The sequence below is a fragment of the Alternaria dauci genome, chromosome 6 (assembly GCF_042100115.1).
Source record: "Alternaria dauci strain A2016 chromosome 6, whole genome shotgun sequence".
Taxonomy (NCBI): domain Eukaryota; kingdom Fungi; phylum Ascomycota; class Dothideomycetes; order Pleosporales; family Pleosporaceae; genus Alternaria; species Alternaria dauci.
In genome coordinates, this window is record NC_091277.1 from 9,763 (window position 1) to 36,925 (window position 27,163).

Below are 27,163 nucleotides of genomic sequence, written 5' to 3' on the forward strand. Positions count from 1 at the left end.
CCCCGATGCACGCAATCGAGGTGCAGCAAAGCTCAGCGACACTGCCAATGAAGACCTGAACAAGAACCTACACGCCCTGGTCTGGAAGTCCGTACCCGACTTCCGCAACGAACCCAAGGCGTGGAGGACAATGGCGATTAGCAAGTTGATCACACATTCTCTCAATCGCCTGAGGAAGCGTAAAGCGGAAGGCGACCATGCTAAAGCCCCAACCCCCAACCCCTTGACGGCAACCTCTACACTCCAAAAGCGCGAGTTATCGCCAGAATCAACGCACAACTCCAAAGACCACCCACCTAAGCGCTCTCGATCCAGAACCGTTCCTACAGGATTCACGCCTACTCCGAACAACGACAAGCCTGCTAATCCTCCCATGCCAACCGCTTCAAATCTCGACACACAGGTACATATATGCGCCGTAAAGGATGGAGAGATCAGCGAAGTAGTCAGCATGGTCGAATTCAGTGACATATGTTGGGAGGGCATCCCCAACTGGGAAAAACTACGCGACGAAGCTGAGCAATGCTACGAAACTGCGCAAGGCCTAGGACTCGATGGATTCGACTTCAAGGGCCGCTTGTTTATCGCTCCAAGAGCAAATCAGCATATCGGAATTGGAAGCCAAGGTGGATTCAACTTTGCTATGCGAGAAATCCCAGCTGGCACAGCCGTAGTGTTTGTCACGACGGTTAGATTGAACGTAACCGACACGCAAGTTGCCTCCTCCAAAGTCGTCCCGCCAGCAGAGGTGCAAGATGGTCAGCAACAAGATGCCACCCACATGCAAGTTGCCTCCTCCGAGCCCGCCCCGCCAGCAGAGGTGCAAGGTGACCAGCAACAAGATGCCACCCACATGCAAGTTGCCTCCTCCGAGCCCGCCCCGCCAGCAGAGGTGCAAGATGGTCAGCAACAAGATGCCACCCACATGCAAGTTGCCTCCTCCGAGCCCGCCCCGCCAGCAGAGGTGCAAGGTGACCAGCAACAAGATGCCACCCACATGCAAGTTGCCTCCTCCGAGCCCGCCCCGCCAGCAGAGGTGCAAGATGGTCAGCAACAAGATGCCACCCACATGCAAGTTGCCTCCTCCGAGCCCGCCCCGCCAGCAGAGGTGCAAGGTGACCAGCAACAAGATGCCACCCACATGCAAGTTGCCTCCTCCGAAGCCGTCCCACCGGAAAGTAAGGAGCTTACACCCAAGACACTCAAGGAGATACTAGATTTGGCGGCCAACATACATCCATTATCCTGGTCGAGGGAAGAATCCACACCTAGCAACAGCGCACACAAGCAGCATCCTGTAGGTCCGTTCTCGTCATACATGTCCAGGAATAACAGCATCGCCTTCCCCCGCACACTTCAACCCTCGTCGTTCACACCCGTGAATCTGCTACCGCTCGCCAGACCTGCCAAACCACCGTCCAGCGCACCTAAGTCCTTTCTCAAGTTTGTCGAGACCTTCCCTTCTAATAGCTACCACGGTAGCGGACTAGACGACCCAATACATATCAGCGACGATAGTGGTAGCAGCGATTCTAGTGACAGCGAGTCTAGTAACAACATGGACATTCTCGTAGACGATGAAGAGGTGCTAGAAGAATGCATGTTAGACGAAGGCGAACCGGAACAACCCCCATTGAACGAACAAGCTAAGACCCAGGCAAACGCGCATTTCTCGAGCACTATGAAGGTGAAGATGGATGGTATGTCTGCTTTTGCGCACGCGCAAAAGTCGAACATAGACTTGTGGGACTTAGCCGCGCAAACCTTCGGCCTTGCGCTCGACGACCTCAAAGGCGACCAGATCAACCTCGGAACTGGGGTCGGCTTAAACCCAGATTTCCACCCGCTACCCCATCAGTTGGTCGGCGCCAAGGATGGCTTGGATGTCCTCGCCGGCGACCGAGGAGCACTTGTCATCGCCGACGACATGGGCATGGGCAAGACGATCACCGATGTCCTCATATGGTATCTCAATTTTGCTAGATCGTACCAGCGCCTCGGCATCAGCGCGACGCCAGACTTCCCCTACACTGCTCTCAAATCGAACGGAGACGAGATAGAGACGCCGAATCTGTTTGGATGCACCTACTTTGTTGCGAGTGCAGCAGGCCTTGAAACATTGGTACAAGCATGGCGTATGATCATGGGTGGCAGCGCCCACTTGGCTCAAGGATCAGAGTACAAGCCACCGAAGCTGATAGTCTTGCACGGTACGGGCGAAGAGATTGTACAGCGTTATGGCGGTGCGAAGAACAGCATCTACTCTAGCATGACACCAAAAGAGTGGGATGAAGTCAACCGTCGCCCTAACTGGTTGAAATCACGATTGGCCTATGGGGAGTACAACAAGGTGTGGAAGTTGAACAACCCGACTAAGGAATGGGCAAACAGCGTCCCTGAGACATCGGACTTCAGACCTCAAAAGACGAGCGTTAGGTTCTTGATAGTCTCAACTCGCGAGTCTTGGAAGACGAAGATCTTTGGCACGCTTGTCGATACCTCTGCGCCCCCTCAGTACAAGAGGCTAAAACAACAGTTAGAAAAGACCGACAAGAGGCATACTAAGAAGAGGGCGGCGTTGAGAGCACAGCTGAGCCTGTGCGCCAAGACGCATATGGACACTTCACGATTGCCTGCGCTTGATGGTCTCGGCCCTTGGCAGGCTCGTCGCATGCAAATATGGACAGACGACAAAGGTGTGAGGGTCGAGGTGTGGTTGGTCACATTCGTTGGTTGCGCTGCAATAATCATGGTCGACGAGCTGCATACCGCCCCGGGTACAAAAACTCAAACCTACACCCACATCATCGACCCCATTTTGGACTACAGGCCCAATGATCATCGTACTGGTATAGTAGGTCAGACGGGCACAGCTCTCACGAACGGGGTCGACCTGGTGTTAGGATTCGCCGACCACGTGATCCAGCGGTTAGTACAAAAGCAGTCCACCGATCCAGGCGCCAAAGCTTTAGCCAATTTGAAAGGGGTAGATTGTACTGCAGTGTGGAGAAAGCTCCTCAATAGCTACAAGAAGTATCACGACGGGATGCAGCGTTGTAAAACCGAGAAGGAAAAGAACAAAGTACAGTCCGCGCTCGACAAGCAACTCCAGTCCGGCGAGATCAAGGACATGCTGAACAATTTTCGGGACATGGTTCGGTGGTGTTTCATAATGCGCGACACCGACAGTCTGGATCCCTGGCGCAAACCCCTCAACGTTGTCACAGCAAAGCTTACTGTCAACTTCACGTATCTGCAGCACGATGCGTGTTACTTCGCTAACGTGGAACAAGAAGAGTCTCGCGTGCTAGCCGCGGTCAAACAGCATTACGAGAAGGAAGTGGAGGCCTGGGAAGACCAAGGGGGAGAGAGCAGCAAGAAGTCCAAGCCCACCATGCCCCCAGGCGCAGTCGCAGACTCCGAGGCCTACCGCATTGCGCGACATGTCAGCATCTTTCCTAACCTTATGGCCGCAATCAACAATTGGGATGCCGACCAGCTTATCGGAGATCGGATCCTCGACCCTCACCGCAGTCTCAGTAATAACAACGAAAACCTCCGCACAGCTCTTGTGAACAGCGACACAATTCGACACTCATTCATCTGGGACATTGCATTGGAGGCTTGCAAGGGCTCAGCCAAGGTCGCATACATTCACAAGACGTTGGAAGAGCTACGCAACAAGAAGACGACCATTCCCCATCCCCGTCCTCGCGCACACCAAGGAGAAACCCTAGAGTACAGAGCCAAGTACGTCGTACTCGCGAGCTCGACATTGTCACGTGCTCTGATCTACGCTTACATCTGCCAAACGTTTGGAGAGAAACACGTTGTTCATGCCTACAACGCCGTGACACGGGACAAGGAAGTACCCAAGTGGAAGAAGGTCTGGGATGAGGGGGGCGGCAAGGTCGACGATGGCGTCTATATTCTCGTGGGTGCAACGGGCGCGATGTGTCAGTCAATATCGCTTACAGAGGGCAACATCTTGCATGGTCTTGAGCCTCAGAGTAACGCGCATATTGCTGAACAGGCTGCGAAACGCCAACATCGCATTAATACGAGGTTCGCCGAAGTCTTCGTTGAATGGCTGACAACTACTGCCCCTCAAGGATGCCGAGACACCATTGACATGAGGATAGTCAAGAACCTCCAAGCTAAAGGCTATTTTCAGAGCACGATAAAGGCGCAAGACTGAGATACTTTGAAGGAATGACTGCCCGGAAATCGCGGAGACATACTGTAACTTTCTCAAGTAGTCTGTAGTACAAAATCGATCCCATGACTCAATACCGATATAGGCGCACCAGACTAACATAGAGTAACGCTGTACGTATTGCCTACTGCTGCCACTGTAGGAAGCCTAGAAAGTTGCCTCTGTTAGCAATAGCAAGTTACTGCTGTACCTAGGTAACGTTGTGAGTGGAAGCGCTGCTGTCAGCCTGACTTGCGGGCGCGTGGTCTTCCGAGTCAGGCCGAATGCAACCTACCACACTAAATACTACTCCATGCTTCGCAACCGCTTCGCAATGTGCCCTCGCTAGCAACCAACCGTTGCGGCAACTTGCGTCCCAAGCCATATCGCAACCGCTTCGCAACGTGCCCTCGCTAGCAACCAACCGTTGCGGCAACTTGCGTCCCAAGCCATATCGCAACCGCTTCGCAACGTGCCCTCGCTAGCAACCAACCGTTGCGGCAACTTGCGTCCCAAGCCATATCGCAACCGCTTCGCAACGTGCCCTCGCTAGCAACCAACCGTTGCGGCAACTTGCGTCCCAAGCCATATCGCAACCGCTTCGCAACGTGCCCTCGCTAGCAACCAACCGTTGCGGCAACTTGCGTCCCAAGCCATATCGCAACCGCTTCGCAACGTGCCCTCGCTAGCAACCAACCGTTGCGGCAACTTGCTTCCCAAGCCATATCGTGATCTAATGACATAGTTTTGTACGACGGCTTACGCCGAAAAGTCAGACATGGATGCGATACAGGCTCTAGCTGCAGCCTATAGGGTATATAAGCTCTCGGCGGTACAGCCACCTACTGCACTGAAATACGAGCTAGACCAGGGACAGGACTTCAACAAGAATGCGATTCGGAACACGGTGCTGTGCAACACCAAGGCGTTTGCAGATTCCAATGAAGCGAATCTACCAAAGCGAGAATCGGAGACTGAACAGCAGCATCACGACAGGATTGCACGCCGCATTTCAGGAGAATCAAACTAGGGCGATCGACTCGTTCGTGGAAGATCTGAGGAACCAGTGGCCAAGGCAGAGTCCCAGCGTGCCGTCCAGGACTGAGTATACTGCCTACCTCGACGTTTTCTCTACAGCGACAACCATTAGGAATCAGTTTGTTCATTGGTTCAACAACCGTCTGTTCATGCAGCAGACTTGTCAACAATCAAGCCAGCTTGATCGCTATCAAGCTGGGGCATCAAGCTGGCGTATCAATCAAGCCAAGCTAGAGTAGAGGTATAAATCAATTAAGCCAAGCTACTATAAGCTAGCTTGATTGTTTGGCTTGATTGGCTTGATAGAATTAATACTCTATAAAGAAGGTTAAAGTAAGTAAGTAAGGTCACGTGGTGATAAGATCACGTGGTGATAAGATTATATAAGGATACCCCTACACTATCCCCTTTTAAGCTTCTTGAAAGGGGGATTAATTTTGTTAAGCTAATCAAGCTAAACAAGCCAAGCTTATTAATTTTAACCATCAAGCCAATCAAGCTAAGCTGAGGTAGAGGTACCCACTAATCAAGCTAAGCTGGGGCACCCAGCTTGATTGGCTTGATTGTTGACAACTCTGTCATGCAGTACCTTGGACAGTCCAGAGAGTTGCCCAAAAGGTGTTAGTAGGTGTATGAAGCCATACCGTGGTCTCTGCGTAACTTGCCCTCGCTGGCAACCAACCGTTGCGGCAACTTGCGTCCCAAGCCATATCGCAACCTTGCAGCTGGAACATTCGGACGCTTTAACTACCTTAGGGCTGGCGCTCCAACCTTCTTCACGCTGCACCTCTAAAGGCAAATACTAGTGTTATATTATTTGGAACTGCGCTCTTAGATGTACGAGGCAGAGCGACCCTCCCTATCTAGGACTACCTCTTTGAGATCTTTCGTGTCTTCAACAACTAAACTTTAGTATTCAATATTATATAAGAATAGCACTCTAAAAAGAGAAATAACATGTATTCTACACTCAAGGACGCGACCTCTTCTGGGATTAGGGACCGTACTCTACCTTGTTAGTCGGTGCGACTATATGCCGCACCTTGCCGGCACGCCCTGGCCCCCTGCTTTCCATGCCACGTCTTCTTTTCTCTGCTGTTATTCTTACTACTTTTCTACCCACACACTAATCGCTGGCTTAGAGCGTCAGCCTTGGTTCTAAAATGGATCAGTTACAGCTCGATAGTGACCATTGTCAGGATAAACACAGCGGAAGAGGCTTTCCTGCACAGTGGGACGCTACAGTCGCTAACAACTTAGCATACAGCCCACCTAACCCGTCCTACAGCAGATTTCTTGCGCGTCGTCTCGCAGAACCATGCCGTGTACCAGGCGATGTACGATACGCGGGATGGATCGTTCCAGAAGTAGGCGACGACGAAGCGTGCAAGCCGGTTTTCATAGCCCACTCGACACTAGATGCGATATGGCTGCTGAAAGAGACGCTGGGTGCCAGCACACTTGACGCAGAAAATTGGGGGCGTCTCACAAGCGCTGCTATGGACTTTGCTAGTAGTAAGTCTCTAGAGCCTAGAAACTTAACTACAGCGCGGCTAATGACGCCAACGGAAGGCATCGCGGAGGACCGCATGGCTATAGACTCAGACAAGGACGATAGCATACCGCCATCAGCACAGAGGGCTACAGGCGACCTTGTGCCGTACCGTAAACGTCCAGCCTCCTCATCGCCTATTCGCAGCGAGATCCGTGCCAACAGCTTAAACCGCCTAGCAATACAGGAGGACAGCGCGGACGAATCGACGGCTAGGGCTAGCGAAGTCAACACTATGACAGTACACGCTGGCAAAGACACAGCTAGAGCGGAGGGGGGACACGAGCGCGGAACAAGCGACGAGGACAGCGAAAACCAGAGTGCGACGACGCCTCTATCCGTAAAGAGGTCCGCAACAGTTACAAACAAGAATCGTCTTGCAGAGCTACGGCGTACAAGAAAGCTAGAAAGATCGCGTGTAATAAAGCTCGAGGCGATAGGCTTAAAGGAACCGCCTGAGAAGATGCCTGCGCAGGAACGTATGGCGTACGGCAGCATTGCGCCAGACGATGAGCCGACGATCTCTTGGATCTTCAAGCAAAAAGTCGCGGAAGATGCTGATTTCTATACAGCCTCGCCAACACCCTACTATACTGCCTGCAGCATGCTAGCAAAAGCGCGTGCTTTTGGAAATGCAACCTCGCAGTACAGCGCTGCGCAGTTCCTGCATAATTGGCGGAAACAGGGCACGCCGTTCTTGGTAAAACCAGTAGATCGTTATGTTCTTACCCAGACGCAAATGTCGCAGTCAGTGGATAGTAGCGCAACACTTCATACTGATGCCGACAATGCATTCTGCTTTGCCTGGGACATGTGCACACGGTACGAGACGATGCTTGCAGCTGTAAACATTGGCACTCGCTGGGCTTTCGCTTTGCTAGGGAAGGCGTACGCTCGCAAGGTCGACGAAATCCAGGTCGCTGATCGTCTAGCCAGTAACGACAGAACTCGCAACAGGTACGGGAAGGGCCAGGCACGAACAGAGGCTATCACATATTTGGTCCATCTGGTTTGCCAATCACCATCTAAATCTGACCACGCAGCCTTTCGTTACCGCCTAAAGCGAGCGACACGATGGTTCGACATAGTTCAAGCTCTAGGCTGGGGATCGCTGCTGCTCATACCCCACGAAGAGGTCTCAAACCATTGGCTCGAGCGTGTGCTGCGGAAGAACCAGCGCGATGTTTTTCTTGAGCTAGTGAAGCGCGAACGGCCGGAAATTTGCACGGCAAGCAGGGCCCTCGAAGCCTGGCTAGGGCCGGATGGAATTACTGGTGCGCCGATTGCTGGAAAGGAGAGGCTTAGCATTGAAGCGAATGCGCTAGCTACGGCGGTGGGGTTAACAGAGATTCCAGACAGCGAAGCCGAAGATGACACTGATTCTGACGCATCGGAAAGTATCCCGGCATCGCCGGCGCCATTGCGACAGATGTCGGTACTTGAATTATTCTGTCCTGTAAGCCCTATAGGTTGAACAATAAACCGGGTTACCTGACGACCCTGAACTATGCGCTGCGGAAAAAGAGTGATGGGCTCGAAGAGCACAATGCTGAGCTTCTAGCGACACTCTACGGAAGTAGTGAGGTAGACGAGAGTTGCTAGTCATAGCGGTGCTTATTAGCAGGTGGGGTGTATGCGTCCGTGTTGCGGAAGCTTGCCAATTTAGTGTTAGGCTAGGTCTGTCGTCTAAGTCACCGGCTGTACCGTGGCTCTCGACGATTACAGCCTGCTAGGAAGCTGCTGTCGTATTGCGATACAGATAAGTCAACAACACCGCAGGCTACAAATCTACAAATAACTACAAAGAAGAGCGAAACACATAGCGGCTTCCTCTCTTTTCCTTAAAGGTTGCCGCGCAAGGTGCTATTACCTTTGCCTGCGGAGAATAGTAACAGGATGCCTCTACACTGTGCTACTTCAGCCACTAATGCAATGTAGACTTCGCAGGCTCTATTCTCTAGTGCCTGCGTCTTTTTACTATTACGTTAATTATGTAAATAGTAGAGAAGAGACACAGTTAAGATTAAGAAACGGATTACATGCGACAACGATAGTACGGTTAATATTGGGGTTGGTGTTTTTCTGAATTTACAGTTAATACGAAATATTTTAAAAAATCATAACACTACGTAACGTGTATTAATCTCTTCAAAAGCTGTATAGGATAGAAGATGTATATAGTATATACGTGTTTTATAGGAGAGAAGATGTAAAATTATAGTGGAAGCTATAATAGCTTACTCTACACTGGGGACTCCTGTATAATAGTATGACATCGGTCAACCCATGCATAATCAGAACTACCAAACACGCATTGAATAAAACCTTTAGCATCGCTCCGTAGTCGCATTAACTCTGTACGTCTCTTCTCAAGAACGGAATCATAGTTGATCGCTATGTCGCTGTTCCTTGGGGAGTCTCGACGCCCACTAGTAACCCGAATCCATTGCAGTTGTCGAAGGAAGCGGTTGTTGCAACCTTTGTGCTCTACCCCAGATAGTACTATGTTAGCAATGCTTCTTACTTGGGAAAAGGGCCTCTCTTAGGGAAGTCTTACCAATCTTCTTCGTCATCTCCCGTACCGAAAGCACCCAACCATCGTCTTCCTCCGACGGGAAGTAATCTGGTCGAAGAGACCAGAGCATTCTTGTTACCAAGGCGGCCGCAAACATTTCAGAGTTCTTGGTTGGTCCTTTGGAAAACTCAGTCGCATTCACCGCTACAGTAGGGGTAGCTGAAGAGGATGCAAGGGTTAACACCAACATGAGCATTAGATCGCATTTTGGCTGACCTAAGCACTCGATGAGGCACTGACGTGCTCTGTGGTAGTGTTCACGAACCTTCTGATTCATGCCGGACTTTGAGAACTGGCCGTCCAACTGCTGAAAACCTTTTTCAACTAGCGGCGGGATGGCGTTAAAAGGGATTTGGCAACCAAAGTCGATAGTACTCTTTGTTTGCGAGCGCCGCTTTGCTTGGTGTACTGCCTCAATCGCTGCCCGCTTGAGGCTGCCCGGTCTCGCCGCTATAGCGGATGGGGCCGGAACGTTACCGACTAGCCGCGTCATTCTCCGGTAGCTCAATCGGCCATGGTATGAACCAGGCACACAGTCAATGCGGCACGCCGCTAGAGCTGACATTATGGCGCTGATCCAGTATTCCTCCTTCATCGCCTTGGCCCTGGCGTGTTGCACGGCAGCGCGTAACACAGTGAACCAGCTCGCGTTCTTTGAAAAGAGGTAGCTACTAGATTGGCCATGGCTGTTAACACACTCCCAGTAGAGCTCTTGCGCAAAGTCGCGTCGCGTCTGGCTTCTCAAACCCGAAGTCGCTTCTGGATAAAAGACAGGAAAGATCGACTCGTACTCCCTGTACTGTGTTAGCGGCTGATATTTGAAACGCTAATTGCACGAACCCTGCAGAGAAGGGGTGCTCGCTTTCAGCCCAACGCGTCACCTGCTCTTGCGCCTCCTGTCGTGCCTGCAGTGTTGTTAGGCTTACGCTTTGAGCATTGCCCCGTCCGCCCTTGTTCAGAGCGCGATAGAATTGGTGTGTTACGAAAGCGATTGTCTGCGGCTTCCACATCTCTTCGAGCACCTCTACTAGGAACTCTTCTGCGCCACGAGGCCCTTTACCTGTGAGCCCACCAAGCTCACGGAACCATACCTCGCTGTGACAATAAGCGGCAACCTGGGGCCCATAGTGGTGGCGAATGGAAGCAACGTGCATCATAATAGGTCGTCCATTGTCCATGCGCGGCCAACGCACTAGGTTAGCATGGCCACTGCCTTGCAGATTGAGCATGTTGGGGTCGATAAACGGCCACCCACCCTGCTCAATGCTTTCTATGGTGCAGAGAGGCCCGAGCACTGAGCCCACTAAAGACCGGGGGAACCCAGTAAAGCAGTAGCTGCCAAGGCGATCGAATGCGGCCACACCTTCCGCTAGGGCAAAAGGCAGCCCTTTAGAGCCAGCAGCCTTGAAGCGACGATAAAACTCGTCTGATGCGTGCGCGAACAGACTAGCAAAGGAGGAGAGAACCTTTGGAAAGATGCGTTCTTTGAACGCGAAGAGGACATCAATGTAGGTAGGTTGTTCCAGCGAGAAGTACCGGATTAGCTGGAGGATAGGTTGAAGCACTGTCGCAAAATTCCGTTGACCGTCAGCTAACTGCGACACCTGCACAGACAGAACTTGCTCCATCCTAAACGCGTACAGTTCTTCCTTTATAGCGGCTTTAATCCGCTGTTGCTCGCGAGCGAACGGTTGGGAAGACGTAGGGTTATCAGGAGTCTGTTCGCCTCGCAATTTCCGCAGTAAACGCTGCCGCTTCGCCGCTACCCGAGGGTTTAGGTTGCCATCCTGATCTGGCAGCGTCAGGGCAGCCGTGGCAATGCCCTTGGTAGCAAGTAAGTTGCCGGGGCTATGGCGTATAGTTCGCTTAATGTTGGAGTACGCCTGAAAATAACCACTAGTCAACACGCTCGCACCGTTGTTCTGATAGCTCATGTTGTCCTCCATTACAGCGAGCACGTTGTCGCGTAGGAATGCTGGGGGCTGCGCGGAGGAGAAGTTGCCGTACGATGGATGGAAGGCAAGAGGGTAGAAGGTAAAGTCGCGCGGGTGTTGGTATTGGCGAACAACGTTGTTGCGATTGGCAAGGAGGCAGCGCGCAGGTGCGAGAATGACACCGACGTCATTAGAGGCGTTAGGGAGGTTGGAAGATGCTATTGAGTGGATGTCGACCGCTAGCGCGTAGGAGACCGTCTCAATGCTCTCCAGTCTATACTTGTCCTCTAGTGCGCGTAGAAGATCCTGTGTGTAGTTATCAAACGGCTGTTGATGGTCGTGCGGCGGGGGAATTGGATCGCCTGTTTGTGTACCGCTCTGTGGGGGCGTAGCCCCCTCTGCGCCGCCTTCGGACCTAGCCGCCGCGTCTTCAGAGTTAGATAAATCATTCTGAGAGTTTGGTAAATCATTCCCAGAGTTTGACAAATCATTCCCAGAATCAGACGTCTCGCTATCAGAGTCAGACGTCTCGTCATCAGAGTCAGACGTCTCGTCATCAGAGTCAGACGTCTCGTCATCAGGGCGCAACCGGGTTTCCTTAGGCAGACTATTGAGTTGCTCAGTAGACAACTCAATTGGAAGGTTCTGCCCGTAGTCATACGCATGGAACGCTGGCAGGTTCTCAGTCCAGAACGGATCCTGCGTGTTCTTGCGCACGTACTCTGGCCACCCTTCCATGAACTGCTCCTGGAACGTTTCCCACTTGACGATTGAGATCGATTGCGACTGGGGTCCATCCAATTTCCAAGAAGCCTCAACACCCTCTCCAAGTAATACGCCTGTAAGGAAGACTTTCTTAATGTACGACGTAAGGAACAGGGCATGGGAGGGTTTGAGAGCGCTGTGCTCAGACGCCTTCTCGCGGCGTTTGCGACGTTCGCTGCCTGACAGAAGAGGGTCTACTGTGCTATCGACAGGGTGCATAACAATAAACCAAGATTCGCGCGTTCCACCCTTTGCAAGACGGAAGGTACGATGCTCCATATCAAACGACAGTCCGTGGCTGTGTTTAGCGCTGTATGGAGCTCGCCAGTGTTTAAAGCTGATTGTTACGTGGTCGAAGAACGTAGAGAACTTCACAATGGGTTGGAGCGGCCGGCCGATGATAATGATAAGGTCGAGGTGGAACTCAGGGATAAATTTGTCCTCAGGCTTGGCTGGTCGGGACCCAACGCGCCTCGATCCGTAGTCTATCGTGTATCGCTTCTGCAGCATTCCAATAGCCTTACTGCCGTTAAATTCGGGGCTGTCTATCATCTTGATAAATCCCTTCACTACTACGTAGTTACTATATGCGTACAAGTAGGATGCTCTTAAACTCACCAGGTAGTCGGTGGTCACCTCCGCTGTGGTCAATAGCCCAGGTAAGTTGATTATTCGCTATTGCGTCTTCGTCCCCAAGGCTGCTCTCGTGGTATTCTTCTCCATCATGCTCGTCAGGTTCTCTATCGTGCTCATCAGGTTGCACATCTTGGTACAGGCCGTCCTCCTCTCCAGCACTGCTGTTATCGTAATCGCTATCGTTTTGTTGTGCAAGATCTAAAGACATGATGATAAGAACAGTATTATATAAAATAGTACGTTGGCTAAGGGCTGAGGATCTTGTAGGGTAGATCGATAGATGATGATCGAGAATCACAATATCCAGTGCAGAGGAAAGAGGAGAGGAACAGTGTCTATTGGGTTAGGGCTAGGGTCAGATACGGATTACTTCCTCCAAGCCCCTCGTTGTTTCTGTCGAGTCTTTTCGCTTGGAGAAGCACTGCCCTCTACAGCTACCTGGTCGCCAAGGGTGTGTTTCTTACGGTGTTTCTTTCGGGTCTTTTCGCTTAGAGAAGCACTGCCCTTTACAGCTACCTGGTCGCTAAGGGTGCGTTTCTGACGGTGTTTCTCTCGGGCTGCAGCAAGGTCGCTTAGACTCAAGTCCTCAATCCCCCTGTTTTGAACTTTGGTCTGCTGGGATGCCTTGGGTATGCGCGGCTCAGTTGAGGGGTGAGAAATTAGCTCTGGGGTAAGCTGGTCCGAACTCGACCGTGCTGAAACGCTACGTGCCGCTTCAGAGACTGTCAGATTGAGCTCTCTCTCTCTGCTAGACTCGGCGTTAGAGTGCCTTGCGGGCAGCGGAACCTCTTGACTTGTATTATCAGAGTCTTCTAGAGTGTGTCTAGACATCCATTCAGTGATTGCGACCTGAATTGTCTCTAGCAAGTCGTTTGCTGCCCTAGTAGACTGGAGCGCAGGTTCGTTGACGACTTCAGGGACCTGACAGATAGCATCACACGCGATTTGTGCGATTGTAGGCGTTCGCGCTATGTAGGTATCGCTTTGAATTAGGCACGCCAAGTGCTTGTTGTGCAAGGTTGGCCCTGTGAAACTGGTCACAATTGACAGCAGTTCTCTCCACACCTTATGCTGGAAGCGTGCGCCGTAGTTCTTGATCTCTGCACTTGGGTACTCGTCAATATAGCGGTCTAGTATAGAGCTTGTGAATGCTTCCGCATTTTGCTGTACGTGTTGCAGTACTTCTTGTTGGAGGTCAAGAGATTTTTGATCAGCCTGGCCGGCATGCCTGCTCTGCAGCACGGGCACTAGATACTTCCGCAGTGCGGGTTTGTTGTTGTCGCTGTCAGACACCTTGGCGGATCCGCTGTTTACCCATTGGCTGACGTGGGTCATAATACTCCTCATAAGCTTCCCCTCTTTCTTCGGGGTTTTTAAGAGAGCGAGGATGTTTGTGTACGTGTGTGTGGGCTTTGAAAGTACAGTGGAGTATAGCGCATGGTAGGCCTCATTGCTTAGAGTTGGGAAGAAGCCCTGCCGGCGCGTATGGGAAGGGCCAGGATCCTTGTCTAACTCCTCGCCAGGGTAGAACAGGTCTTGTACGTCATGGGGACTTCGTGCCTGGGGCAGGCTAGCTAGCGTGTTCCAGTCTGCTAAACTGGCGTCAACCCCATACTGCTTTCGAATAGATGTAGAGATGCGAAGTACGTTCTCAAACGCAGCGAACCAATGCTAGACAGTAGATTAGCAAGACAGGTCAGAGTATTTCGGCGGCGGGTTACACATACGTCATCTATCCGACAACTAGCCATCCACTCAAAAGTGGAGAGATTAAACGTTGCCTGCCCAATTGCGGTAGAACACCAACGCGTAAGCAGGGGCTGCCAGTTTTGATTTCTCCACAGGGTAACTAGCCGCCGTATTGGGAACTTGACGCGGCTACTAAGCTGAAGATGCTCTCTCATCTCTTTCTCAACTGACTTGCTTGAGCCTTGAAAGAGATTGGCGTTTGTGCAGAACAGGCTGGTTAACTCGGACCATATCTGGCCATGATTGTCAGGGAGCGTAATATCGGCCCGATTCGCCCGAAGTTTAACACGAGTGTCTGGTGGTAGCGTGTCTAAAAAGGTTAGGGGCTGTTGTTCACAGTACGCGCGTTAAGGGGCACCCGCCTTTATCGTAGATGCGGCACACCCACCACCTCTCCTCTTCTCCTAACTGCCGAAGGCGAAGATACTCTTTGAATGCCTCTACACGATGGTGACCCGTAATAAGTTCCGCTGTCCCTCCAGTCACGCTTTTCCAGCTCTTGAACGACGGCCATTCCAATCCTTCCTTATCCGCAAACGTGGCAGAAGTAACTGTGCTCTGAGCTGGCAATTCCACCTTCAGATGATGAAGCATCTGCTCTACGTGTTCCTTAGAACAGGCAATCTGCAGTTGGTGGCTAGGGTCTCGTCGAAGAATACCAGTTTCGTTAAAGATCTCGCAGAGGCGGCGCTGGTGTGCTGTGTCAATAGACCTATTGACACCAAAACTCCATTCTGCGCTAAGCGCATCGATTGGAAACTTCGCTATAGCGAGTAGGTATGGCGCAGCTTGTTCGTGGATAGGAGTTGTCTCTTCAATCTCTGGATCATTCGTACGCTGCCGTTTGCTGTTTTTGGTTAAAACGTTTGCTAGAGGGCGCTTCATTGCAACGTTGTTAGAAAGAACACAGAAACTAAGGTAAGTGGAAAAGAGATAAGAGAAGGTAAGAAAGCAATAGAGAGGTACTACACAAGGTATAAGTAGGCGAGAAGCCGTCTATTCTTGCATAGGCCGCTGTAAGTCTAGCGGTGAGTGTTAGTCACTCTCGCCCCCAAGGGCAGCACCTTACGGCAATCCGCGGCTACTATCTCGCCCCTGGGGGCAGCACTCTACGCCTACTATCTCGCCCCCGGGGGCAGCACTCTACGGCTACTATCTCGCCCCCGGGGGCAGCACTCTACGGCTACTATCTCGCCCCCGGGGGCAGCACTCTACGGCTACTATCTCGCCCCCGGGGGCAGCACTCTACGGCTACTATCTCGCCCCTGGGGGCAGCACTCTACGGCTACTATCTCGCCCCCGGGGGCAGCACTCTACGGCTACTATCTCGCCCCCGGGGGCAGCACTCTACGGCTACTATCTCGCCCCTGGGGGCAGCACTCTACGGCTACTATCTCGCCCCTGGGGGTAGCACTCTACGGCTACTATCTCGCCCCCGGGGGCAGCACTCTACGGCTACTATCTCGCCCCCGGGGGTAGCACTCTACGGCTACTATCTCGCCCCTGGGGGCAGCACTCTACGGCTACTATCTCGCCCCCGGGGGCAGCACTCTACGGCTACTATCTCGCCCCCGGGGGCAGCACTCTACGGCTACTATCTCGCCCCTGGGGGCAGCACTCTACGGCTACTATCTCGCCCCTGGGGGCAGCACTCTACGGCTACTATCTCGCCCCCGGGGGCAGCACTCTACGGCTACTATCTTGCCCCTGGGGGCAGCACTCTACGCCTACTATCTCGCCCCCGGGGGTAGCAACTTGCAGTAACTTGCAGCAACCCGCGCCTACTATCTCGCCCCTGGGGGCAGCACTCTACGCCTACTATCTCGCCCCTAAGGGTAGTACTCTATAGATACTATCTTACCCCTAGGGGTAGACCCCTATAGCTACTATCCTACCTCTAACCCTATACTAGTAGTACTGTTTACCTCTATAGTATATAAGGGCTCGTATTTACTTTATTATATTCTATAAAATATAAAAACTTATAAATAGGTATATAAAAGCTTAGATATACTTTAATAATATTAGAAAGCTTAGGACTAAAATACCTTACTATATTATTATCTTTATTCGTAATATTATTACTTTTACTATACGTAGTTTCTACTCTTATTAACTTAGTATAATTATCTATAAAGAGATTTCTCTCCCCTAACTTACTACTATTAATATATTTTAAATTCTCTATTTCTGTACCCCTAATAGGGCACGCAGCTAGTAAATATAAAGCTACACTAAGTAGTTTTACAAACTCTAGCCTAGTAGCTAAGTTATTTCTTATATTTTCTCTATTATATATATAATCTTTATCTTTAGTTTTATTCTCTTTAATAAATATAGAATTTAAGATAGAGTTTTCTTTAAATATACTTTCTAATAAACTATTACTTTTCTTCTCTAGGTTTAAGTTTATAGTATTAGTATTTTCTTTTAGGAAATAAAAATCTTCTTTATTATTATTATAATTATCTTTTATACTATTAATATCTATATCTAAATCTTTATAATTTAGATATAATAAATCTTTAAATAGTATTTCTTCTAGTTTATCTTCTATAGTTTTATATAATATCTTTATATTATCTATCTTAACTTCTTTACTATCTACTATAATAGTATTAATATCGAATTCGAAAATTCTAGTTTTACTAACTGTGTTTTTAGCTATATTAAGACAGTATAATCTTATTCTAGTTAGCTCTTCGAAGCTATTATTACTAGTATAGCTAACATATTTTCTATAATAATTATTAAATATATCCTCTACGATAGGGAGAGTCGTAATTCTTTTATTATTATAATTTTCTAAATCTTCTTTATAAATCTTTTTAATAATTTCTAAAAATACTAATCGTATAGTATATATTGAATACGAACAATCCTGCGCTATACTACTAGCTTCTTTAGCTAGTTTATTCAGAGTTTTAATAGCTCTTAACGCTAGGAAAGTAATTAAACTACTATTAAAAATACTATAATTCGAAAAGCTAGCTTGTCCTAAACGCTCTTCTAATAGTTCTTTTATAGTATTAACTATAAATAAAGTAATTACTTTATTTCTTTTACCTATAATACTTATTAACTTATTTTTAATATCTTCTATTAAGGTAGTATTATTACTACCTTCTTTTAAATACTCTTCTTCTAATAATTTATTATACTTATCTTCTTTAGTTATACTTAGTTTAATATCTTCTAATAAAGTAGAAATATAACTTTCTACTTCAGTAGATAGATAGGGCTGCTCGTCTTTAGCTATAGAGTTTTCTAACTTTAATTTATAAAGCCTTATTATATAAATAAAATATAAACTTAACGTACTATAGTATATTCTCTTACTACTAGGCTCTAGAGCTTTAAAAGGAAATAAATTCTTATTATCTATAGTAATTAATCGCTCGGTTCTAAGCTGTTGTAGTATTCTTTTACTATAGATATTTATATTATCTTCTAAGCTTATTAAGCTATAACTAGAGATAGTAGAGAATATAATATAATAAAGACGTTCTAGTAAAGTATTATACTTCTTAATAGGTATTATTAGAAGATTAAAATACTTATTAAGTTCTTTATTATTATAATACTTAGTAAAATCTAACTTTCTTAATAAAGAAGGGATTTCTTTCGTACTTAAATTACTATAATCTAAAGTAAAAATATCTTTATCTTGAACTAAAGCTTCTTTATATAATAGAAAGCTATCTTTAGTATTAGAATTACTATTCTCTATAGTATTACTAGGATTATCTATATCTAAAATACTTTTATAAGAGTTCGAAGTAATAAAGTATTTTATTAACTTAGTATTAGAATGTAAGCTTTGTACTTTTACTATTCTATAGTATTTAGAAATATCTTTATCTCTAGCTCTAATAATTACATTATGCTTTAAGCTCGTAATATGCTGTTTAAACTTTTTAAAACTAGTAGTTAAATAATTACAATTATTAACTACGCATAAATAAGCTTCTTTCTCTTCTAGATCTAAGAAATAACTAGTATAATTTTCTATAACTATATCTTCGAAGTTATTAAAAGAATACTCTTTTAATTTACTTAAGATATAAGTTAACTTATATTTATTAAGGCTATGCTTCGTAGTAAGATGCTTTTTAATATTATCTAAAGTATTCTCTTTATTACTATTTAATATATACCTACACTCTTTAGAGTTACAGAGTATAAGTTTATATTTTAAATAATAAACTAGGTTAAATCCTAGTACTTCGCGTTCTAAAGACATATTTAAATATAATAAAATATTTTCTAAAATATAAATTAGTAAAGAATATAATAAAGATAAATACTAAATTTTATACGTACTAGGTTTTTAACTATAAGTTTTTTAATCTTTTTTTTTCTCTTCTTTATTCTTAAATTTTAATACTAAGAAGAATAGTATAGTATTCTTAGAACTAAAAATATAAAAACTTAAAGTATAGTTTTAGATTTTCTATAGTTATAAAGTTAGTCTAGAATATAGAAAATATAGAGTCTATATTACGTACTTAAATAATAAAAGGAAAATACTTTTTTTATAAGGTTTTATTAATAAAATAAGCTTTAGAATATAAATCTTTATATTATAAACTTATATATAGAAATATAGAGTATAAAGTAAGTATAAAGTCTTAAGAGTAATAGATATAGAGTCTTAATTCGTATAGTAAAGCTAGTAAATAGGAGGTAAAGGTATAAAGTAAAAAAGAAGAATTCCTACTACTTATATATTCCTTCTCTAAAGCTACTTACTAATCTTACTTTTACTTTTAAATTAATAAATATAAGAAATCTATTCTTTATTCCTAATAGAAGAGTCTAGACTCTAAAGCTTACTAATTATAAAATAAAGAAAAATCCTATAGAAGTTTAGTATTTTATTTAATTCTTAGAAATAGTTACTTTATTTCTTAAAAGAGTTCTTTATTAGTAATATTACTATTTTAACACTTATATTATATATTCTTTATAGTAATATAATACTAATTAGGTTTTTAATTAAAAAAAGGAGGTAATAGAAGAGTCTAGATTAGAGACGTAGTAATACTAGTATTTATTATTAAAAATAATCCTCTTTTAAGCTTAGTAAATAATTATAAAGTATAGATATTCTAAGTATAAATAGAAGATATATCTAACTCTATATCTTTACTTTCTTATACTCTCCTCTCTATTCTAATAAGGATATATTCTAATATCTTATATTATAAATAATAAAATCTTCTTTAAGTATATTATTCTTCTTCTATTTCTATATACGTTATACTAATATATATATAGAGAAAATGTTTTCTAAAAATAGTAATAACCTTTCTTCTCTTAATAAGAGAAATACTAAGTTATTTTCTTATAAAAAAGAGTTAAAAGACGTAAATACGTTTATAAAATCTACTTTTAAAGATAATAATCTTATTTCTACGTTTATAGTAGGAAGGAAAGCTTATAATATAAGATATAAGCCTAGTAATAAAGTTATAGGCTATCTAGGCTTCTTAGTAGATATTACTAAGCTAGATAGCTTAACTATATACCTACTATCTAGAGCTAAGACTTTTAAAATAAAGAGTTATTTTATAATTATTTATTATAAAAGTACTAAGACTTTCTACTACGTATCTATAGTAGATAATAGTATTATAGAAAAAAGAGAATTCCTTTCTACTATAGCGTTAGAAGTAGAATATTATAACTTTATTAATAGAGAGTTAGAAGAGAATACGTAAGTTAAAGAGAATATAAATATAAATAAATACTAATATAAATCTTTAGAAATCTTAATAAAGAAGAGGACTTAGAGTAGTATATATATTATATTAATAGGATTATTAGCTAGAGTTAGCTTTTAAAATAATTAAATAGTTTTAAATCTTATTTATACTACTAATTATTAATATTATAATTAGTTAAGGAATAAAATACTTAAGTTATAATAGAAAGGGGGTTACTATACTAGTATAATTATAGAAATAGTATTTTAAATTCTATAAACTTCTAAGGATTTTAATAATTCTTTAGTTATAGTTTATAATTCTCTTATTCTAGCTTATAATTCTCTAGTTCTAGTTTTATATTCTCTAGTTCTAATATATAGTAATTTCTAAACCCTAATTAAGGTTAAACCCTAACCCTAAATTCTTTAGTTCTAGTTCTAAATTCTTTAGTTCTAGTTCTAAATTCTCTAGTTCTAGTTCTATATTCTCTAGTTCTAGTTCTATATTCTCTAGTTCTAGTATATAGTAATTTCTTAACCCTAATTAGGGTTAAACCCTAACCCTAATTCTCTAGTTCTAGTACCTTTGTATTAGAAAACTAGAACTAGAAAATAATTCTCTAGTTCTAGTACCTTTGTATTACGTACTAGTACTTAATAACCTTATTATAACTAGAATTAGAAGATAGATATATAAAGAGCTTAAGATTAATAGGACCCCTACTACTAGGAATTACTCTCTTTAAAGGAGAGATAGGTTTAGCTTTTCTAGTATTAGGCTAGATAAGAGAAGGCGTAGTCTAAAGGATATTTACTAGGTCTATAGGCGTAGGGGTAGAATTATGAATATCCTTATTATTATCCTACTTTAAGAGCTAAGTAATAGTAGCTTAATTAGTAGTACTTACTTATTCTTACCCTAAGATAGCGCTAGTAATAATTAAAGAAGGCTTTATATAGTAGTAGTAAAATAAGTAGAGTAAGAAGGAATTTAAGATATTATAGTTTATTACTAAAGTATTCTTAGGTAGTATAGGTAGAACCCTAGATATTATAAAGGTAGGATCTTAAATATTCTAGTTAAAGACTAAGCTATTAGAGTCTTACTCTCCTTAAGATTAGTTATTAAGATCTTAAATAAGTATAGCTAAGTAATATAGTAGAGAATTAGAATTAGAATTAGACTTAGTATTAGAGCCTAACACTAAAGCCCTCTTAGTTATAATAGTATCTATAGTAATAGCTAGTAGAAGTATATAAGTAAGTAGGGTAGAGGAATTAGGCGGCGTAGATATAGTAGTAGATTACTCCTTAGGCAGCCTAGTACTATACTAAACGCGAAGGTGCTTTAGTTTCTTAGGGGAGTTAATAGTAAGAAAGGATATTATAATAAAAGCGTAGTAGGGTTAAGAGGAATAGTAAGAGAGTAATAAAGCTAGTAAGGTAGTATAAATAAAGTAGTAAAGTAGCTAAGGGAAGGAAGAGGTAGAAGTAAGTAGAAGTAGTATTATTATCATTTAGTATTTAGTTACTAGGCACTAAAAGGCCTTTAGTAATAAATAGACCTAGAGTAATATTAAAGTCTATAGAAAAAGTAGGTCTTATAGCTAGTACTAAAGGATATTTAGAATATACCTAGGATATAAAAGGTAATCTATATAGTACTATTAAAGGAAGTAGAGGTATTCTAGATAGTATAGAGGTTAGCTAAGTAGAGTAGAAAAAGAATTAAATAAAAAGAATAGTAGATAGCTATAGGAACTTAGTTAAATATAAAGTAACTTCTAATAAATCCTAAAAGACTATTAGAAGAAGAAGTAGTCTATCCTAAGAACTATAAGAGAAGAGGAAAAGAATAAGAATAGTATAGTAGGGATAAATTAAAATTATAATAAGAATTAGAGGATATAGTATAAAGAGGTATAAGATAGATAGTTAGTAAATTATATTAAGAGGGAAGACTTTAGTATCTAGTTTAGGATTTATAGGTCTACTTATTAGGGTTATATATAGGTTTTATTATATAGTAGTAAGTCTAAGAGTTATTCTAGTTAAAGAAGAGGAGGCCTTCTTCTTAAGTAAAGGAGGGATATAGTAAAGAAACTAAAGGAAGTATAAGTAGTTAAAGAACTATTAGGCTTAGGGATAGCGTAGGAAAAAGAGGCCCTATAGAAACTAGCTAAATAGTATTTAGCTATAAAAAAAAATTAACTATAATATATACTCCTTTTAATATTTCTATATCTACCTACTATATTAAGCACCTATTCCTAATAGAGAATTAGTAATAAAATACTCTACTATAGTACTATATAAAGTAGTACTTAGGTTTAACTAGTTAGTTACTTATATATCTAAGAGTCTTTTAGTAAGAAGGTAATTACCCTATTCTTTATATATCTTAAGATACTATCTTAGTTAGCTATTTTTAGTTTATTAATCTAATTATTCTTAGCCTTATATATTATTTAGCCTATCTATATACGCTCTATTATATTCTTTATCTATATAGCTATCTAAAGGATTATTATCTTAGCCTATACTCTTTATATAATATACTACCTTATATAGCGTAGCTATACTCTAGTTATAATCCTAGTATTATTAGTAACTTAGTACTTTTATTATATCTTTCTTACTTCTTAGGGGGTCTTTCTACGTCTCTACCTTTTTATATTATCTAGTCTTTATACCTTTTTATTACTAAATATTCTTTAGGTTACTATATACTATTACTATTCTCTTATTATTTCTTACTTATTCTATACTATATCTATTTTAATTTCTCTTACTATCTAAGACTATAAGATAGAGCGTCTTATAAAGCCTTTAGATAGATTTTATACTTAGTAAATACTTATAGCCTTCCTAAGGTTAAAAGGTTATAAGGTTTAAGTTTTAATTAGTTACTATATATAGTAGAGTATTTTATTACTAATTCTTTATTAGGAATAGGTACTTAATATAGTAGGTAAGTATAGAAATTTTAAAAGGAGTATATATTATAGTTATTATTTCGTAGCTAAACACCGTTTAGCTAGTTTCTATAGGGACTCTTTTTCCCTACACTATCCCTACGCCTAATAGCTCTTTAGCTACTTATACTTCCCCTAGTTCCTCTACTATAGTATATATATAAATAATACTTATACTCTTCTCTCTTCTTTAGCTACGCGAAGGAGATACTTTAATATCTTTATAAAAGTATTTTTATATACTCTAATACCTATATAATAGTAATAAGGAGTAGGTTATAAAAGATATTATTATAGAGAAGCTTAGGCGCTAATACTATAGATAAAAGCATTACTATAATATTTAATAGAAAGGATACTTTTAAATATCCTCTAAACTAGTAGAATAATTAGAAGAAATAGAAGTATAAGACTAGTAGTTAGCTTATATAAATAACCTTTAGGATAGTAAAAGGCACCTATTAGAATATTTCTAGTAGATTTTACCCTTAGGTAGAGAGGAGGAGAGAGGTATTATAATAAGCTAAAGCCTAATTAGTATATTCTTTAATAGTATCTTAGTTATATATATAAGGTATACTATCTATAGAATCTAGGTACCCCTAGAGAACCTAGATTCTATATAAGTAAGACTAGTAGAACGTTATCCTAAGCTACTAACTAAAAGACCTTTAGACCCTTAGCTACCTATACTTCTTTTCTCTATTAAATATAATAATAGTATACCTATGTAATAGCTCCCTAAGCGTAGCCCCTTACACTAAGACCTAGTTCCGGAATTGAGCCGTGAACCCCTTATTGCATCTTAGTATTGTTTCGTCTATCACTTTAAGAGCACACGGCTGTTCACGCCTCCACATCCTGAACCCACGTCTACCTATCTAAACGCATTATTCTTGAGTGACATTCAACTACAGTTGAGGGCATCTTCGTCACAATGGACAGCCTACCGCAGGAGATCATCAACCGGATGGTAATGTTTCTCGATCGGTATCCAGAGCTAGAAGGGGTTCCCAACATCTCACAACAACGGCTGGCCGGCAATTTCAAGTCGTCGGTATTGCCACCTTTTGCTACGATATCCACGCAATGGAAGGAGGCTGTTGAGTTCATTACATTCCATCGACTAGAGATCAGAAGCGACAATCTCGGCGAGCTGCGGACCATTGTGACAGGCAATAGGTGCAAATATCTGAGGAACTTGAATTACCGCATTTTGCTTCCAGAATACCCGGAAGAGCAGGGCAATCGCGCGGAGAGCAGTGAGGAGCAGCAGGCCAACAACACCGTTTTCACCCATAGCATTGCTGAACTTTTCTCGACCTTGAGGCAATGGGAGGACGCAGGTGTTCTTTCCGAGTTGCGATTCAATCTGGCGTCTCCCAAGTCCCCGAGCGATTGTTTCGTTTTCGAGAGTCGGCACACTAATTCCTATCTCACGCTTTCCGAGGTGGATATAATACCTACAGTTTCGCGAATCAGCTATCTCCAGATGCAAGGCAATTACAACCGAAAGATGTCGCCATCCGTTGCGCCACAGCTCATGTCAATTCTGCCCGGCCTGAAGCACATTTACTCTGAATTCCACGAAGAGGGTGCACAATCAGCCGTCATTGAAAGGAGATCAACTTTCGCAAGGTTACTCAAGCAAACGAAGCTTCCGGCTAGCTCAATAGCGATGTTCAATTTCCACCAGGAAGCGCCGTTCGATCACCGAGAAGCTACTGTCTCTGTTCTTCCACAGGGCGCACTCTTCGATCCATTTAGCGCGTCTCTACGCGTCTTCTCTCAGAACCTTACAACCTTCATTCTGGACGCTTATGTCGACTCGACGCTGTTCTGGCCCTCTATCCACGAATCGTGCGCCATGCTATCGTGGCCCGCGCTCAAGAAGCTTAAGATCTCGTTCAACACCGTCGCGCCTTCTGGTACCTGGTACTTTGTTGGCACCCCAAGGAACGAGGAGGACACCCAATACATGCGACACGTCAATCAAGACACGCTAGGTCCGTTCCTCATCGCCTTTGCAAAGGCGACGCAGCAAATACCTGTTCTGGAAAGCTTTACGCTCGAATGCGAAATCGGATATAACTTCGGTTTCTTTGATATATCCTACTATGTGCCTGGCGTGAAGGCAGACTGGAGTTTGGATTGGGGCGATGAAGACTCGACGACGGTCCGGCGGTTGTATTACACCGTTGGAGATGTATGGAGGCCGGATGCGTTTGTTGAGGAAACTTTGCGCAACGTTGGAAGGGATAGGCATGGGCCGGCGCTGATTGAGAGATTTCTTGGGCCCAGGGATTGGAGTTCGCGGTCGGCATGGAGTTGGTTTCACGCATAATATTCATTGGTCGGGAATACCAAGCGGAACCTTCGCCACAAGGATACCGTGTCTGTGCGCAATCCGAGCCAGTTCTCAATCCGAGCCACTTTTTACTAGTAAAAATAGCAAAAAAGTACTTTTTAAAAGTTAAATATCTAAGTAACTATAAGAGATAAATAAAACCTTTATATATATATAATATAGAGAATTACCTCCTCTATAATATAAGAGGAGAATATATTTATATTTCTCTATAACTACTAAGTTATTTAGTTTATTAAAAACGCTAGTAAAATATACTTTTTAATTAGTAGAGATAATTAAAAACTTTTTTTATATTAAGAAAAAGAAAGGTCTCTATATTAATAATACTAAGAAAGATTCTAAAAATCTTAATAATTAAAAAAGTTATTAAAGATTTAAGATTTTAAAATTTTAAAAAAACGTTTTTTCTAAATAACTTTTTTAATACTTAATATTTTTAAGAACTTTATATATAAGAGTTAAAAAGAAATAAAAGCTTTACCTTATAGATACTAGAAGTAACTTTATTAAAGTACTTAATTTTAGACTTTTTAGGAAAAAAAGCTTATATTATAGAAATTTAAAAAAGCAAAACTCTAGATTTATAGAGCTTATATTTCTCTATAACTTTAGTATTAGAAGTTCGTCAAAATACTAAGTATTAAAGAAGTTATATCTACTTTAATATTAGAGATTTGTATGTAAAAAGTGGCTCGGATTGAGAACTGGCTCGGATTGCGCACAGACACGGTATGGAGAATTAGATCTCCGATTACGCTCACGCGAAGTACCCTCAAGCACTACCCACGAAAGTTTTGTCGTACATGTTCTCCACCCCGTTTTTCCTGAATTTATTTCTGACCTTGATCTCATACTTGAACGACACCGGTCAACCAGTATCATGCGTAGTCCACTGCTCCGGATCTAGTCCTGTCAGCTCACCCGTCTCACTCAGCGTCGGAGATGCATAGTTCAGTTGTATGTGTGTGTGTCTCTCTCTTAGACGCACAGCATACATATGCTATCCTCACCTCTAACTCACGTCATCGCGAGGCAGTTCTACAGCATACTTATCCTATCTATAGTACGGCTATGACCTATAGACGACGAGCGACTTAATATTACCGCATTAGTATCGCCACTATAGCCTAAGAACTAAATATGATAATATATGGCTCAAGAAAGACGAACTTCACTCAGCGTCGGATCGAGCATGAACAATTCTATCAAGTTGCCGCAGAACCCTAGCGGCCCTGCCTCGGCGAGACCTTGACTAGGACACGTCCGTTTCTCGCGTCTAAAGATATAGTGCCTATTCAGACAAGAACAGATCATAGGTGGAGCCTTGAAACTTAGGCTAGTATGATTAAGCTATTGTCCTAGGTTGTATGTGTTTGGATCGTGGTAGCGCTTCGCGTCTTGCGATATAGTAGGCCTCCACCGAGACCAAAAAAGCGAACTCTCCACTCTCTTGCGATATCACGATATGGACATGTACAACGCCGCCCTTTGGAAAGTAGTAGCCATAGTGAGATTAGCACACCTACGTACAAGTCAGTAAGCAACATGAAGAAGCAAGCGGAGTAAACGTGACCTACCCAGTAGGGCAGTAGATCTCCATCGCACACACTCTTTGATCGCGGCGTGGGCCCCAGGCAAGCGTAGGCTATGCTTCAGGACGATC

At 43.3% G+C, this 27,163-nt stretch overlaps 3 protein-coding genes across 3 annotated transcripts; 2 read left to right on the plus strand and 1 right to left on the minus strand.

Moving 5' to 3' along the window:
- Positions 1 to 6,789: 6,789 nt before the first annotated feature.
- Positions 6,790 to 8,259, plus strand: ACET3X_006370 (uncharacterized protein; the record flags this gene model as incomplete). Its single annotated transcript, XM_069452601.1, has 1 exon — positions 6,790 to 8,259. One exon carries the CDS (start codon positions 6,790 to 6,792, stop codon positions 8,257 to 8,259), a length of 1,470 nt encoding a protein of 489 aa, XP_069305138.1.
- Positions 8,260 to 9,555: 1,296 nt separating this feature from the next.
- Positions 9,556 to 12,903, minus strand: ACET3X_006371 (uncharacterized protein; the record flags this gene model as incomplete). The annotated part of the gene is made up of 4 exons (XM_069452712.1): positions 9,556 to 9,576; positions 9,626 to 10,154; positions 10,201 to 12,628; positions 12,678 to 12,903. The coding sequence occupies 4 exons, from the start codon at positions 12,901 to 12,903 to the stop codon at positions 9,556 to 9,558; spliced, it is 3,204 nt and encodes a 1,067-aa protein (XP_069305139.1).
- Positions 12,904 to 24,066: 11,163 nt separating this feature from the next.
- On the plus strand, positions 24,067 to 25,473 carry ACET3X_006372 (uncharacterized protein; the record flags this gene model as incomplete). Its single annotated transcript, XM_069452823.1, has 1 exon — positions 24,067 to 25,473. One exon carries the CDS (start codon positions 24,067 to 24,069, stop codon positions 25,471 to 25,473), a length of 1,407 nt encoding a protein of 468 aa, XP_069305140.1.
- Between the last annotated feature and the right edge of the window lie 1,690 nt (positions 25,474 to 27,163).